The following is a 13,722-nucleotide window of genomic DNA, read 5'->3' as shown; positions in this document are numbered from 1 at the left end:
ACGAGTTATGCTCGCTTAAAGTACGAGACTTACAAGTGAGGCCCACTTAACGAGGACGTATTCAAATCCTTCTTCCAGCAGATTGCATATATTATAGATACAGGCTCTCTCTTCAAAGTTAACTCCTCTTGTTAATCTATAGCTTAAACAATTTTCACAGTCTTTATTTTTATTTTTTCCTTGTGATATCCCTTCATACATCAAGGTCAAGTATACACCATGTCGTTAAAAGCTCCAACGATTATCAACCCCACCAATCACGCAGCCTATGTCTTGGCACGGGCTACTACCGACACTTCCAATTGCACTCAGATTACGCCTGAGTGTCCTGTAGAGCTTACAACATATGGTTATTATCCCAACCTTGGCGGCAATACCTTCTTTCTTATATTCTTCCTATTCCTATTCATCGCCCAGCTCTATCTTGGAAAACGCAACAAGACATGGTCTTACACCTTAGCCCTCTCTACTGGCACTTTGTTTGAAGTACTTGGATATATTGGCCGCTTGATCATGCATAAAAATCCTTGGTCATCAGGTGGCTTCATTATACAAATGCTTTTCCTTATTGTTGGGCCCTGCTTTATCGCCGCGTCTATTTATCTCACCTTGAAGCATTTTATCATATACTGTGGGCCACAATATTCTCCTCTCAGACCTACTCTTTACCCCTGGCTATTCGTCGGTTGCGATGTTGGATCGATTGTCCTTCAAGCTATTGGTGGCGGTGTCGCGTCTGCTGGGACGGGTGGTGGCAAAAACAGTATTGCTCAGCTCGGCAATCACATAATGGTCGCTGGTATTGTTTTCCAGGTCGTCACGATGGGCATTTGTGGTGCTTTGCTTGCTATCTACATCTTCCGACACCAAACAAACAAAAGAGGGAAGCAACAGCCTCAGAGCAGAAGCCCTTACGATGAAAGCAAGGCCAACGGAACAGTATCGCGCCCGAAACTCAAGGCCTTCGCCGTGGTTCTCATTGCTGCATATTTCTTCGTCCTCATCCGCTGTATTTACAGAATACCGGAACTGGCCGGTGGTTGGGGAAATTCTCTCATGCGTATCGAGAAAGAGTTCCTTATACTAGACGGAATGTAAGTCATGATGCTACGTGATGTCGTAATTCGTATGCAAGGCTTACCTATATCGCAGGATGATGGCACTTGCCACTTTGCTCCTCACCGTGTTCTATCCCTCGTATTACTTTCCTCCTTTCGCCGCATTCCGTATCGACAAACATTCCTCTCTTTCTTCAGACCAGATCCCCTTGTAATACTGGACAACACTGGATAAGCTGCTTCTCATGGTGTTGAGTAATGTCAATACTATTCAAGGTCTAAATTTCTTATCTATATATATTCAAAGGCTAGATAGTGGTCAACTGAGTTAGTATCGGTCTTTCAAGCAATTAAAATAGAAAATAAAATTACTTCTTGTAGTATTAGATATATATTAAAAACTTTATTAATTTTAATATGAAAGAACTCGGAGGTGAAACTTAACCACGCCAGAGTCCATTTCCATTCCCAGAGCTGGTTTCTTATCGCTCTAGGCTGAGTTGGTACTGAGCTTGGACTGAGGTGTCTGCGCAGGCCTATCTTTCGGATTATATACCTGGTCAGCGCTCCCTGCAAGAGACTAAATCTGGGCCGCCTACCTGTTTTTGGCCTGTTATATTGCTTATATAAAACTAAGTACATATGTCTGGGCTCAAATGCACTTGTACTAATGGATAAAGACTGGCTGTGAGAATTGTTATTGATGTTAAGGGTGGTTATGGACTTATTAAAGATGGCTGCTTAGGTATTGCAGCCAATGAGTATGAAGATGGTGGGCTCGGCCTCTTTAACAGAGCGAAAGTTATTATAGTAGCATCGTCGATGAAATCAGCGTTGCGGAAGTGAGCGCCCCAATTAATGGACGTGTATTCTAAAAAACGTAACAGTGGTCGTCTGGATCTGTCGGGAAGGTAAAGCTTGAGTTAAAGAAGTTCAGATAGGGTACGCAGATCTCCGCAAGATCGGCCTATACTTGACAGGAAGTGATAGAGTGGTGCTATTATAGCTCTGATAAAATAGGAGTAGGTAATCCAGAATCTGCAAGGGGAACTTACAAGCTATTTAATAAAGAAAATAAATAGTACGTTAATAAATTAAGATGAATAATTTATATTAGAATCTAAAATATATCTCAAAGTCTTATTATCCTCTAAGTTAAGGTTATAAATAGATTATAATATATAATAAATATTAATAGCTATAATTATTTCTAATAGAGTTAATAACTAATTTACTACTAAGGTATATATATAACTACTAGCTAGCTATATCATGGTAAGTTATAATATTAATTAAAAGATTTAGGAGATTTAGGTTTAATATTATATCTCTAAATAGTATGTAGATATATATAATAAAGTAAATATATGTTTTTATTCATTATAGAATACTTTCCTTTTTTCTTTTAGGTAAGAGGCAGATAGTAGTTGATAATTAATGGGACAGGTAAATATCTTTATCTAAGCCCAAAGCTTTATCTTTAAGGCCTAGAAATTGTCATAAAGCAAGGGAATGGAGATGCTCGTATTATTAGACTTCGTTTACTATTGCTAGATGCAGCACTGACTTTATAAAGCGTCGATACCTGCAGCTTACTTACCTAACGATTCTATAATTAGTCGCTCATATACTCAATAATCTAAGCCCTTTAGCCACAACTCTATGCCTCCTATATAACTATATAGCTATTAAAACACTAGTCCTACTATTGAGTTCTTGACTCTTCTTAATGTCTTAATTCTCCGAACGGCATAATGGGACACTCCCGATAATGCGCTAAAGAGGTATACTAAACACAGGAACCAATGGTTATTTGCTAGTGTGGAATTTCAGCTTGGCCTTGAACCGCCACATTGTCTAAACGAGAACAGCGCAAATTTATTTTCAATAATTGTAAGATATTCAGATTTCAAGTCGAAGTAAGCATGCCTCACCGAGTTTCCACATCAGCGCTCAAGCCCAGACGTGGTCTCACTTGCGCTGACGGGCTCAATTAAGCGGTCACCCTCTGACGTAGGTTCTTTGGAATCCTGAAATTCTGAAATGGCAGTTTCGCGGCGCGACACGACATATTCGTCCTTGTCGATGCGCGCCTGGACTCCGTCTTCCACTCCGCCTATTTAGGGCAAGTCAGCACATGCACACGCGAACGAAGTTATGGGCGAGAAAAACTCACAGTAGTAAAGGAATTTAAAGACTACTGGAAACCAAACTGCCACTGCAGTGAGCTGTCCGAACGACCAGGGCAGTCCACCTTGAGGCGTGTATAGAATGTGCAATTTTTGGTGAAGCACGAATAAGTCAGTAAGACCCAAAGTCGTTGCCACGACGGATAAGACTACCATCAGAGCAACCAAGATCTCAAAGACGAAGAAGCTATCGAGGCTTTGCGCCAGGCGAATGGCGCCCGGCTTGGTGCGTTCCCACAATGAGCCAGTGTCTCTGGAATAGTACACTACCGAATCACTGCCCAGAGCGACTAGATATCTTAGTGTCCAGTATACCGCAAGTAGGGCAATTAGCACATGGCCTAAAATGAAACTTTGTTTGGTGTAACCAAGACCTGTCGTTATCCCATAGTTCATGCAGTATGACATGGCACCGGGATTGTCGCCGCATGCTGGTACTGATGACAAGTCCTTAAGATGCGCTTCGAACTTAGAAGCTCCCTGCGCCTTTTGAAGAATCCATTTGAGCAGGATCAAAAGCCAGTTGAGAAAAACGAAGATGAGTGTATACATGGATGCATTGCCTGACGCATCAAGACTAAGTTGTAGCAAGAAGAGGGGGCTCATGCCGATGATCATCACTCCAAGAGCGATCTCATTGTTAAGGACGTAGGAAGATATGGAAACAATGCTGGCCAAGCCCAGGTAGCCGTGGAAGGCAATAATTGCGGCAACGGAGATGGTTGCCGTGAACAAAGCCTGCGCTTCTTGAAGGTCGACTAAGGTCGATATTATCGCACTGGGAAACTGGCTGCGAATTCGGGTGAGCCACTTAGGTAGCCCATGAGCTTTTTGGCTCCTAGTGTCAGAAGCTGAGGAGCTACCTTTGCTCCAAATTACTCCCACGCGCCCCCAGACGTTCGTTCTTGTCCATCTACACGTCAAGCCAAAAGAAAGTCCAAAGAATAAGACGAGAAAGTGCTGGATGATGTACGCTATAAGTACCTATCGATCCATGTATTGTTAGAGCATTTGTCGGAAACTGCGATTGTGGTGTAGGAAATGTTCAGTTACTCACTCCTTGTCCCACCAAGTCAGAGTCGATGCCCGGATCTGCATTTCTACAGTAGCTTGTTGAAAGAACGGTGCCAAACTTTTCAACCGTGAACTGGTTAATAAGGTCGCATTGATAGTCGACAAGACCTGGCGTACATGCCCCGTATTTGGAATCAGAACAGGATTGCCACAAGCATTTACGGACCTTTCCAAAGGGGTATCGAAAGTCGCGTAACGATTCGAAATGGAACTTGTCCTTCATTTCACTCTCACTCTCACGGTTAACCGTGTCGTTAGTTGGCTCTGGAACCACCTTCATAGCCACAGTCGAGAGAGTCATGCAGTTCCATAGGTTCTGTGGGGACTTGAACATATACTCAGCGCTGCCGCATGTTTTGGTGCAGTTCAGCTGTTCTGAGTCTCCGTTGTCGCATCCATCGTTAATCAGCGTTGCGGTGTGATTGGAGTCTGCAAGTGTTTCGGACACGCGTTTGAAGTAGGCTTCCTCCCACATCTGCCATTCTGGTGGGATGCTGGTACCGAGCAGCTCTTTTTCGGTCGTGATACTGCCGATGATTCTGAAACGCCATTCGACCATGCTGTCTTGAGAGACGAAAGGCACGCTTTGCTATACAGATGAGGGTAAGAATGAAGTTTCCTGAGGGGAAACGATGGTCGATATGTCAAGACTATTTGTACCTCGACCCTGTTTCGTCTATCTCAGCAGCTAAAGACCAGAATCCTACGAGTCTCGCTTATCCTAGGATGAACAGATCAGTGACCAGCCAACCAGAAAGCGAGCTCCAGGTGATAACAGGGGGGCCTAAGGCTTGGGCTTACTGGGACTGCCTAAGCCCCGAGCTGTATCCCTGTCCTCCTTGGTGGCTGAAGCTGCCGCTAGCGGTTAAGGGAAAGCGTGTGATCTCGAGGGCGTAGAGCAAGCCGAAAATAGCATAGATCTACATCCGCTCACCCAACCTCAAGCCACTTGGCCGTTGACAAGCTCAGAACCAACAGCTGTTATGTCGCCCAACCAATCAAGAGTCGGTGTACGATGGTCCAGCGATCGCTCTCGCTTAACCGGCTCTAAATATGGCACAAACAACAGCCTTGGTCCAATAACGCGATTGGTAAAGTGCATAAGCCACAAAATTTGGGGGCCAAAGAAGCCTAACTTCATTACTCAGAAAATCTCTAAGAAACACCGAAATTTCATAAGCCTACACCATTATGTCCAAATAACTAGGCAATTAGATTAGCCAGTAGTATCTTCACTGTTCATCCAACATGGTTGTGACAATCCCTACCAGCTTAAGGCTACGGCCCGAACCCGCAGCTAGTACATCTTTTAAACGATCCCAAAGTGGGATGACTGAGACGTGGAGCCACTAAGCCCAAATGGAAATGCCCAGGGTTTTGCAATAGCCCCCCTATAGCCGATACCCCCATGCGCCCAATGATTATCCTGTTCTAAGCGCTCCCGTTCAAACCCAGCTCGCAATCCACGTCGAAAGTCGTTCGAAAAAGATTGAAACTGCAGTGATATCAAACTGGCGGCCAGCCAGGGTGTGTTCATCCAAACGCGTTGGCGTCCAACAACAAAGGGGGAAGAGCAACCGATAGGTTTGATTCGACGATGACTGCCTTTATGATCTACGATAGTCTATTCCTATATGTCTCTTTCTCGCCAATATACCCCACTTGTAATATATAATACCTAGTTTCCTACCAACTAATTGATTGTCGCAAATGACATGACCCTCAACTCCACGTCGACTGCGACAGCGTCAACTGTCCCAATTCGACGAAAGAGAGGAGCAAGGTATAAGAAGGGTACTTTGTTCCTGATCAAGAAGCTGAGGATAATCGTGGTAGAAGGTTGTGAGCCAGCTGAGGGCGCTTGTCAGACGCAAACGCACATGGCTTCTATTACAGCACCATGATCCCTTTATGATTGCGCGAGGCAGATCGAGAATCAACCCAGCCCCGGCTTGCTGGTTTGAGTGGTCTACTTACAGTAATATGAACCACCGAGTTATCTGATAGAGAGGCGTAGGTCGAGAGTTACCCTCAATATTATCTTCATCATGCTTTTTTAAATTCATCCGTGAACGAATCTTCAGCGTTTTTAGTGACTATTTATGTAGCCAACCCGAAGAAACGTTTGTCAAGGGCTTACTGTAGTGCAATTGACAGTGACTTCCAAGACATTAGAGACTGTATACCTTCTCTGTTATGAAGTTCTTTCAGGTAGTTCTGTGTTATTTACCGTTTCCTTTAGAGCCCTTATTCGATTTATACATAGCGTTTAATAATCACTCAAACAGTCATAACACTGCTGTTGTATCGCAGGGAGTCTCAATCGTTAGAAAGGACACAACGATGGTAAAGCGTAAAATATATTCTTCCGACTCCAACACTTCTAAGTTAAGTAAGCCCATGCAATCTTCATTCCCAATGCAGCCTCGCTTTTGTACCTAAGAGATCGATACGGCTACGAATATCATAACGAGCCTGAATGGATAACTGATCCGAGTCTACTCACAGTGGAGCTTCTGTCTAAGTGCAGCCTTCATGCTCAGCGCTAAGTAGCAGTTTGACAAGCCCCCCGTGCCAGTAGGTAATGGTTTTGTGAGACGAACATCCCATCGGCATGTTTTTAGTAGAATACCATCGTGACCCATCGTGAACTACATGAAATCACTGCTTTAGGCATTGCCTTTATATTATCTAATCTTAGAGCCTCTCGAAGAACCTCACATACGAGCGAGGGCCGAAGGTGTTTGTATGCACATAGGTGATTGCGATTGTAGTGATACGTTTATTTAACGGGTTTGCCGATGAAGGCCGAAAATAACCTCCCCGAACTTAGGGATTACTCGAACGCTCCATTGACTAAGAACATTAGAGTAGCTATAATTATGTGCAAAGTTTTCAGGCCCCTTACAACCCTCCCCCCTCACCCCCTTTTTCGGCCAGCATAGTAACAAACAAAATTGACCAAGTCCATTCAGGCTATATGCTAGTTTTGATCACAGCCGATTCATTCTTCCACATTTCCTCAAACCCAGCTCCTTATCACCCTTCCTGTGGACTCCATCACAAACTCATTTCAATCCAAAAAATATATTAGGCTCATACGCCACAATAACTCACATACTAATGCTTTATCACCCCGTATTCCAATAAAGCTGTTAGACTGCTAGGCTTCATCTTGCCATTAGCCTTCAAAAAAGATATGCATTATGGTCGACTTGATGCCTGGCACGGACCAAAGTTAGCCGCACCAGAAGTTTTTAATCACCATGGATTGCAACCTCGTGTAAACCCCAGATTCTTACGGCGATACACCGTGGCATCATGCATCTTTGCGTAAAAACACCGAAACTGTCATATTACTCATAGGAAATGGGGCAGATCACACGGTCGAGGGAACCAGTGGCCTTACGCTGATCGACACAGCAGCCATGCTTTATTCTATGGAAATCGTTGAGTTGTTCTTAGATAAGGGTATGAGCGTTGGAGGTGCAACCTCGACTGCATGGACGCCGTTAGTTCTAACATATCAACCTGGCCGTTTCGGCATGTGCCGGTCATTCATCGACACAGGTGCCGATATCAATCCCCTACGTTTGGGATGCGCCTTTACATGCAGTATCAGTACATGGGTTTCTCAAAGTGGCCGCATTTGTCATCGAAAAGGCATTTAATATCTCACCTGTGATGGCACACGGCGGGTACACATCTTTATGCTATGCGGCGTAGTGTGGCTATATCGAGGTTGTTAAGTTATCAGTGAAGAACGGTGCCTCGCTCGGTCATTGTAACAACTTTGTGTGGTCACCATTGGGTCTGGCAGCGAATCAGGAGTGCGCCGACGCACTTGAATGATCTCCTCCAAGTTGTGACAACAGAAAGGCTCACCGTGGCTCGTTCTTCAGAGGAACTCACCATGTTCCAAAAAGCAGCAAGGATTGGGCCCGAGAACACCACCAAGATGCTTTTCAAGTATTCTCAAATCCAGGTACAATTTTAGGTGAATGGCACTGTTCATGGCTTCTAGGCAGGGGTATGAAGCTATTGTTCGCACACCAATTTCCGACGGCCGGATTGATCCAAACTCTAAGGACTGGCATGGATCAACCGTTTTGTTTCTGCTGTCGTAAATGGCCATTATGAAGTGGCAGAATTGTTGACAACAGATGAGAATATGGCCGTGGACGGTCGAGATAGATTCGGTCGAAGTCTTTTCTGGTGAGCAGATTTTGCAGCTCCTGCTTCTGCTCCTGCAATAGAATCGGAGACCATCCGACTAGCCAATCTTGCATTTTGACACACTTGCTAAGCCGCTGACCATGACTGATAATGAAGCAAAATCGATCGAATCTAGTTTGCACAAGGAATTTTGCGATGCTTACTTGCTCGGTTTCCCGGAGCATAGAGGTTGCCCGATATGCGATGAAGGATATTTTCTGTTGTGTGTGGAATGTTTCGACACCGTAGCAGTGGATTGCAGAGATTTTGTACATACAAATTATTAGCGAGCATATTGCTACTGTTGTATGCAGATATCGTGTATTGAAATTAGGTGGCGCAAAGCAGCAGGGGCAAAGTGCGCAGAAGATGCAAATTGTCGAGGTTCGTCGTGGGTGTCACTAGGCTTCACCTTTTATTTAAATCTTCACTTGAGTCAAGATAATTAGTATCGATGTGGAAATACTAATATACTCTTGTGACGGATGAGGATACGAGCTTCTTGAGTGTCATTTCCCAAGATCGGTGCAGGGTTTGGAAATACGAAGACACGAGCGAAAGTTTCGGCTTTGGCAAGATCTGATTGGTTCATCATCTAACAAAGAAAGCACTGCAGTTTTATCACAGTGAGTCGAAACTCTATCTGAAATGGCCACTGAATTCGAAGCGCGCCAATAGGTTGTTACGAACCCCAATGGGATGTCAGCCTCTGATCAGGGCCACCTCCCACAATACGACAGCCTTCCCTGCATATACCGTACACATACGTTAGACTTTACACCCTTCCCTTCTCTTCGGAACCCATTGTGAGCTTAGTAGCGACTGCCGCGTTAGCTCTTAGAAATTTGATCAGGCGATTTGACACTGTAAATCGTTACCGCAACACGTACTTTTGAGCCGGTCTTAATGAGATGACATCATCTGAGGACTTTGCGGTACATTTACATTAATGAGAAGTCAGAACAAGTTCTTCGAGGCCTAGAGGAAGAGCAATTGTGGAGCATGCGACGCGAGTCCGCTAATCGTGATTCCTCCATTTTTAACTTTGAGGCTTATGCATGCACGAAGAGCCGAAATTTGGTAGCTAACAATACATACCTAACATCTCGACTCTCTATTAATCTCAATTTACTCATACCATACAACGATGTCAGATCCCAATCACGTGTTGCTCAATTGATTTATCTGCAGGCTATATAAGGGGTGGGCTTTCAGTAAGTGTATTACCTCCAACCGCTGGTGTACCTGCTCACGCCGTTGAGTAGGCGCCTGCTGTGGATCACCACCATGAGCAGTTTTCTGAATGTCTCACCTGAAGCCACCAACCACACCCTTGACTAGCCGAACCAATTGATATGTAGGTTACGGTCAGTGCTTAGCTCGACCTAACCTTATTTAATGTGCTACCCCTCTGAGATGCGTCGATCCCGCAGCTGATAGTTAGGTTCCATTCTAATAAGCACCATGGCCATCCTAGCGTCTTTCACGTATCTTGTTTTGGGAAGGACTCAGTAATGATCTTCCGGGATGTCGGCGCTCAGGCTGGAATCTGGGGTTGCGGGGATGCAAGGTCCTAGGCTCTCCACTGTCGTGGTATATGAGCAGACATCTGCTCTCCCTTGATCAGCTTAACTCTATCCTCCTTACATTCGGGTTTAAAATAATGAAACAGTCACCATGGCAGTTTACTACGAGAGCAGCTGGTCCATTCTAAGTACCATCGGCTTGGTAAACTTCTTCTTCTCCTGGATTGTGATTGGTATCACTAGGCTCTCATGGCTGTCGGCTATCCCTGCGATTGTCTCTGCGGCCGGCGCAGTCGCAAATGGCCTCTGCTACTACGCATGGTACATGAACTCTGGCAAGCTAAGGACGGCTACTGCTTACGCCGTTGCGGATATCCTGTGGATGGTAAGTTGGCGACTTCGCATCTTCACGCGTCAGGTTGAATGATTTGGCTAACTAGCCCAAGATCCAAGAGGCAGGGTTGTCCTTTTACAGCTATATCATACTCAAGCAAATTCTGCGAAACAAGATGCGATTGGTGTTTTTTATCCTGTTTTGGTTCTTCATGCTATGTATCTGCATGGCCAGAACGCTGCTTCTGATTTATAGAATTAAGTCTATTTTCGAGGGTGAGGAGGCATTTACGAACGTGGTTAACGGAGCCCACGTTGGTTACTTCATCTCTCTAGCTTGTGTCGAATGCCTCAGCGCCTTCTTCCTGTTACAAGTATTTATCAAGGCCAAGAAGACGTCCGAGCAGGTTTCACTTAGGTCAGATTTTACTAGATATCTTATCCGAAGCACCGAGTTACGACTGGCTTTTCTGGCGTTGATCGGTGTTTCAAGGGCAATTACTTTTCTTTTCCAACCTCCGATCAGTGGAGCGACAAGTGTCTCGAGTCAAATCGATGTATTTTTATACACACTTGAATGCCTCTTTCCCGTCATCCTATTGTGAGTACCCACTGATATCTATGGCAGCTTCTGTGTGCTAATTGCTCATGTGGACAGTATCGACCTACTGGCCTCGAAGTTGACATTCACTCACGGTTCTCAAAACGAGTCGTATCACCTGACGCAAAGAAGGACTGTCGGTAGAGAGAGACTTCCATCAGTTGATGACACGTCCCTTTCACGTGTTGTAGATCTGCAGTCTCAGAATAATGCTCAGTCTAAGGAACTAACGCGTTTTGTTACCCGGAACTGGACTCCATCATCTTCGACAGGACCAATACATATAAATACTGACAGAGGCTCAAATACAAGTCAGGTGGGCATTGTCAGGACGGTCACCACCACAGTTACCATCAGTGACCATTGATTGTGGGGTATAGTGGGACAACCCTAGATTGATACTGATAGGCTCAGATCAGATAATCGAATATGGCTCGGAGGTCCTCATTCCCGGCAGTAAGAAAGGGAATGTTGCTCTTGACGATCTATTGCATTAACAGCCGTTAAAAACGATCCTTGTGAAAGCCCTTGTCAAAGGAGTTTGCCATAGCCTGCTCTCAAGGCTTTATTAGATCAAGCATTAAGGTATCAGTTATCAAGCGATGCTGTGTCTTGACGCTTTCCATTTCCAACTGCGCCCAAGACATCGTCTTGTCCCCAGGTACTCGAATTTGGTGTCCTTTGAACAAATGTTTACTGGCATTCTGAGAACCAGTGTATGTGAAGTTCTTCGGCTAGGAAGCTCGTTGATAAATGCAGAGTTTACATACTCGTAGTCCCAAGTCCCGGAAGTGGTGACCTTGGCGAGTTCTGAGAAGAGCCAGCCAGCCAGAAAATAACAAAACAGGCGGTCTTCCAGCAGATTTGTGGCATCAGGCTAATAAGGTTGATACTAAAGGAATTAGTCTCAACCACTTTAATTCCTAGACGTTCGGGCATTGCCGGGGTGTAAGATTCCCGAACGAATCATAATCCGCAAATACTGCCGACTTAGTTTGACCTTCTAATGTCGCGTGAACAGGGGCGAGCCATAACCTCAGCATCAATGGCGTTCATCATTGCTTCGGCTAATTATCACATGATGAACCTCTCGTTTGTGGGCGACTTATGTGACCATGCCTTTCCTCGTCAAAGTCTGTTTATCCATTTACAAAACATATTGGGACGCGCTTGAATTTCCGTCCCTCTTTGTGGTTTATGTGCTAACATTAGCTTACATTGGTGGTTTCCGAGCTGATTATTTGAGAATTTAATTAAATCCCTGGAAAGCCGAGGGAGCACCAGCGATGTATTTTTGTGGGGCGGGCCCCAGTATTGATTGGCTGCTGATCTTTACGCCACAGATACCAGCCTCAAGGAGGCACAGTAGTGAAGCCAAAGGTCACGATCAGTAACCTGCATTATCGCAGGTACTTAAATCTTGGCCTATTGAGCACTTAAAAACAAGTACCTTTGATACTAGCTTCTTAATTGGCTGGACCTACAAAACATACCAAGGTGGTGCTCCCTCGGCTTTTAAGGGATGGTCCACGGCTCCTAGCCGAAGAATGCCAGTTATCGGCGCAGGAGGCTTTTCGCCTGATCTACAGGTTTTAGCGTATCCCTTGAGCTAGGCGGTCTTCATCTAAGCCGGAAAAAAGTAATTGGCCACGTGAAAATAGATGCTTACTCTTAATTGGCTGCAAAAGTTTATCCCTCGTGTTTAAACCTCGATACAGCTAGCGGGGCACTAGAAAGGAGCATGTACGAAGCTCGCTTCTTCTTGCCCTGAGGAATTATACTTTGGAATATTGTTTATTCATAATGGCAACCGGACCGGTTGACGAATCCTTATCATTTCGTATGATGGTGAATGAAGTGGAACTAAAGATCCTACCGGCGTCCCGCGCTATCAGCTAGTTTTAGTGGAGGAGGGTGGATCTATCCCTATACAGGATGTACTATCCCTTTGCTCTAGGCTTTGTGTTTATCGGTACCTCTATTTTAAAATCAAGAAAGATTCCCTATAAAACCATGGAGCATGCGAAGTTTTGTCCTTGGGTGAATTTGCAGACTACAACCTGCACCTTTTCCAGCTCTCTCTTTGAAATTCACCTCGATTCGTGTGTTTCCCATTTCCTACAGCCTTGGAAGCTTGTCGTCAACCAGGAGTCTTTACCTATTTTTCTGAGATCACCGAAGATAACAGTCTTGAAATGATTACTCAGGATCTACTCGACTTGGCCCCTCCTCTCCTGCCAACTGAGCAGATTGGGCCAAAGATTTGGGTGCGAAACATATTTTTTTTCGAACTCTCGGAAAGATATAACATGAGCGCACTGGTGGAAATGTTGAGGCTAGGCTATCGTAACTTGAAAAAGAATGTTCCTCTTATTGGTTGCGAAGTTGTCCCTGCAGGAGAGAGCCGGGCTGGTATGTCGAAACTTCGGCACTATGGCGATGAAAATCTCAACGATTTTACTGTCAAGGACTTTCGAGCTGATAGTGCTTGTCCCAGCTTTGCAGAACTCAAAGCTCAAGGTTATCCATCATCTGCGCTTGACCCCGACAGATTTTGCCCCCGTGGCCTGGGAGGCGAATGGCCTCAACCCGGGGACCGTGTCACTGTTTCCCTGATGCAAGCCAATTTCATTCGCGGTGGTCTCCTTCTCAGCATGTCTTTTTTGCATGTTTGATATGCGATCAGACTACTGTATTCAAGTTTATCGAGGTCTTTGCTGAAGAAT

At 44.9% G+C, this 13,722-nt stretch overlaps 4 protein-coding genes across 5 annotated transcripts; 3 read left to right on the top strand and 1 right to left on the bottom strand.

Moving 5' to 3' along the window:
• Positions 1-219: 219 nt before the first annotated feature.
• Positions 220-1,273, top strand: FOXG_14681 (uncharacterized protein; the record flags this gene model as incomplete). The annotated part of the gene is made up of 2 exons (XM_018394740.1): positions 220-1,094; positions 1,153-1,273. 2 exons carry the CDS (start codon positions 220-222, stop codon positions 1,271-1,273), a joined length of 996 nt encoding a protein of 331 aa, XP_018254285.1.
• Positions 1,274-2,813: 1,540 nt separating this feature from the next.
• On the bottom strand, positions 2,814-4,936 carry FOXG_14680 (uncharacterized protein). 2 transcript variants are annotated; one of them, XM_018394739.1, is made up of 4 exons: positions 4,488-4,929; positions 4,305-4,379; positions 3,235-4,231; positions 2,814-3,174 (listed from the first exon to the last, which is right to left on the bottom strand). In XM_018394739.1, the coding sequence occupies exons 1-4, from the start codon at positions 4,878-4,880 to the stop codon at positions 3,005-3,007; spliced, it is 1,635 nt and encodes a 544-aa protein (XP_018254284.1). In that variant the 5' UTR covers positions 4,881-4,929; the 3' UTR covers positions 2,814-3,004. The 2 variants fall into 2 exon arrangements, with proteins under 2 accessions (XP_018254284.1, XP_018254283.1); XM_018394738.1 differs by having other exon boundaries at positions 4,305-4,936.
• A 5,277-nt stretch (positions 4,937-10,213) lies between these two features.
• On the top strand, positions 10,214-11,140 carry FOXG_14679 (uncharacterized protein; the record flags this gene model as incomplete). The annotated part of the gene is made up of 3 exons (XM_018394737.1): positions 10,214-10,447; positions 10,509-10,952; positions 11,054-11,140. 3 exons carry the CDS (start codon positions 10,214-10,216, stop codon positions 11,138-11,140), a joined length of 765 nt encoding a protein of 254 aa, XP_018254282.1.
• A 2,165-nt stretch (positions 11,141-13,305) lies between these two features.
• On the top strand, positions 13,306-13,671 carry FOXG_14678 (uncharacterized protein; the record flags this gene model as incomplete). Its single annotated transcript, XM_018394736.1, has 1 exon — positions 13,306-13,671. One exon carries the CDS (start codon positions 13,306-13,308, stop codon positions 13,669-13,671), a length of 366 nt encoding a protein of 121 aa, XP_018254281.1.
• Positions 13,672-13,722: the final 51 nt, after the last annotated feature.

The sequence above is a fragment of the Fusarium oxysporum genome, chromosome 12 (genome assembly GCF_000149955.1).
Source record: "Fusarium oxysporum f. sp. lycopersici 4287 chromosome 12, whole genome shotgun sequence".
Taxonomy (NCBI): Eukaryota; Fungi; Ascomycota; class Sordariomycetes; order Hypocreales; family Nectriaceae; genus Fusarium; species Fusarium oxysporum.
This window is presented reverse-complemented; position numbering and strand designations above follow the sequence as displayed.

Excerpts from the sequence above, each read along its gene's own strand:
- FOXG_14680 (XM_018394738.1), bottom strand. The coding sequence starts at position 4,880 with ATGGTCGAATGGCGTTTCAGAATCATCGGCAGTATCACGACCGAAAAA. Across the intron at positions 4,232-4,304 it reads CTGACTTGGTGGGACAAGGA|GTACTTATAGCGTACATCAT; the intron begins GTGAGTAACTGA and ends ATGGATCGATAG. Across the intron at positions 3,175-3,234 it reads CTTTAAATTCCTTTACTACT|GCGGAGTGGAAGACGGAGTC; the intron begins GTGAGTTTTTCT and ends TGCCCTAAATAG.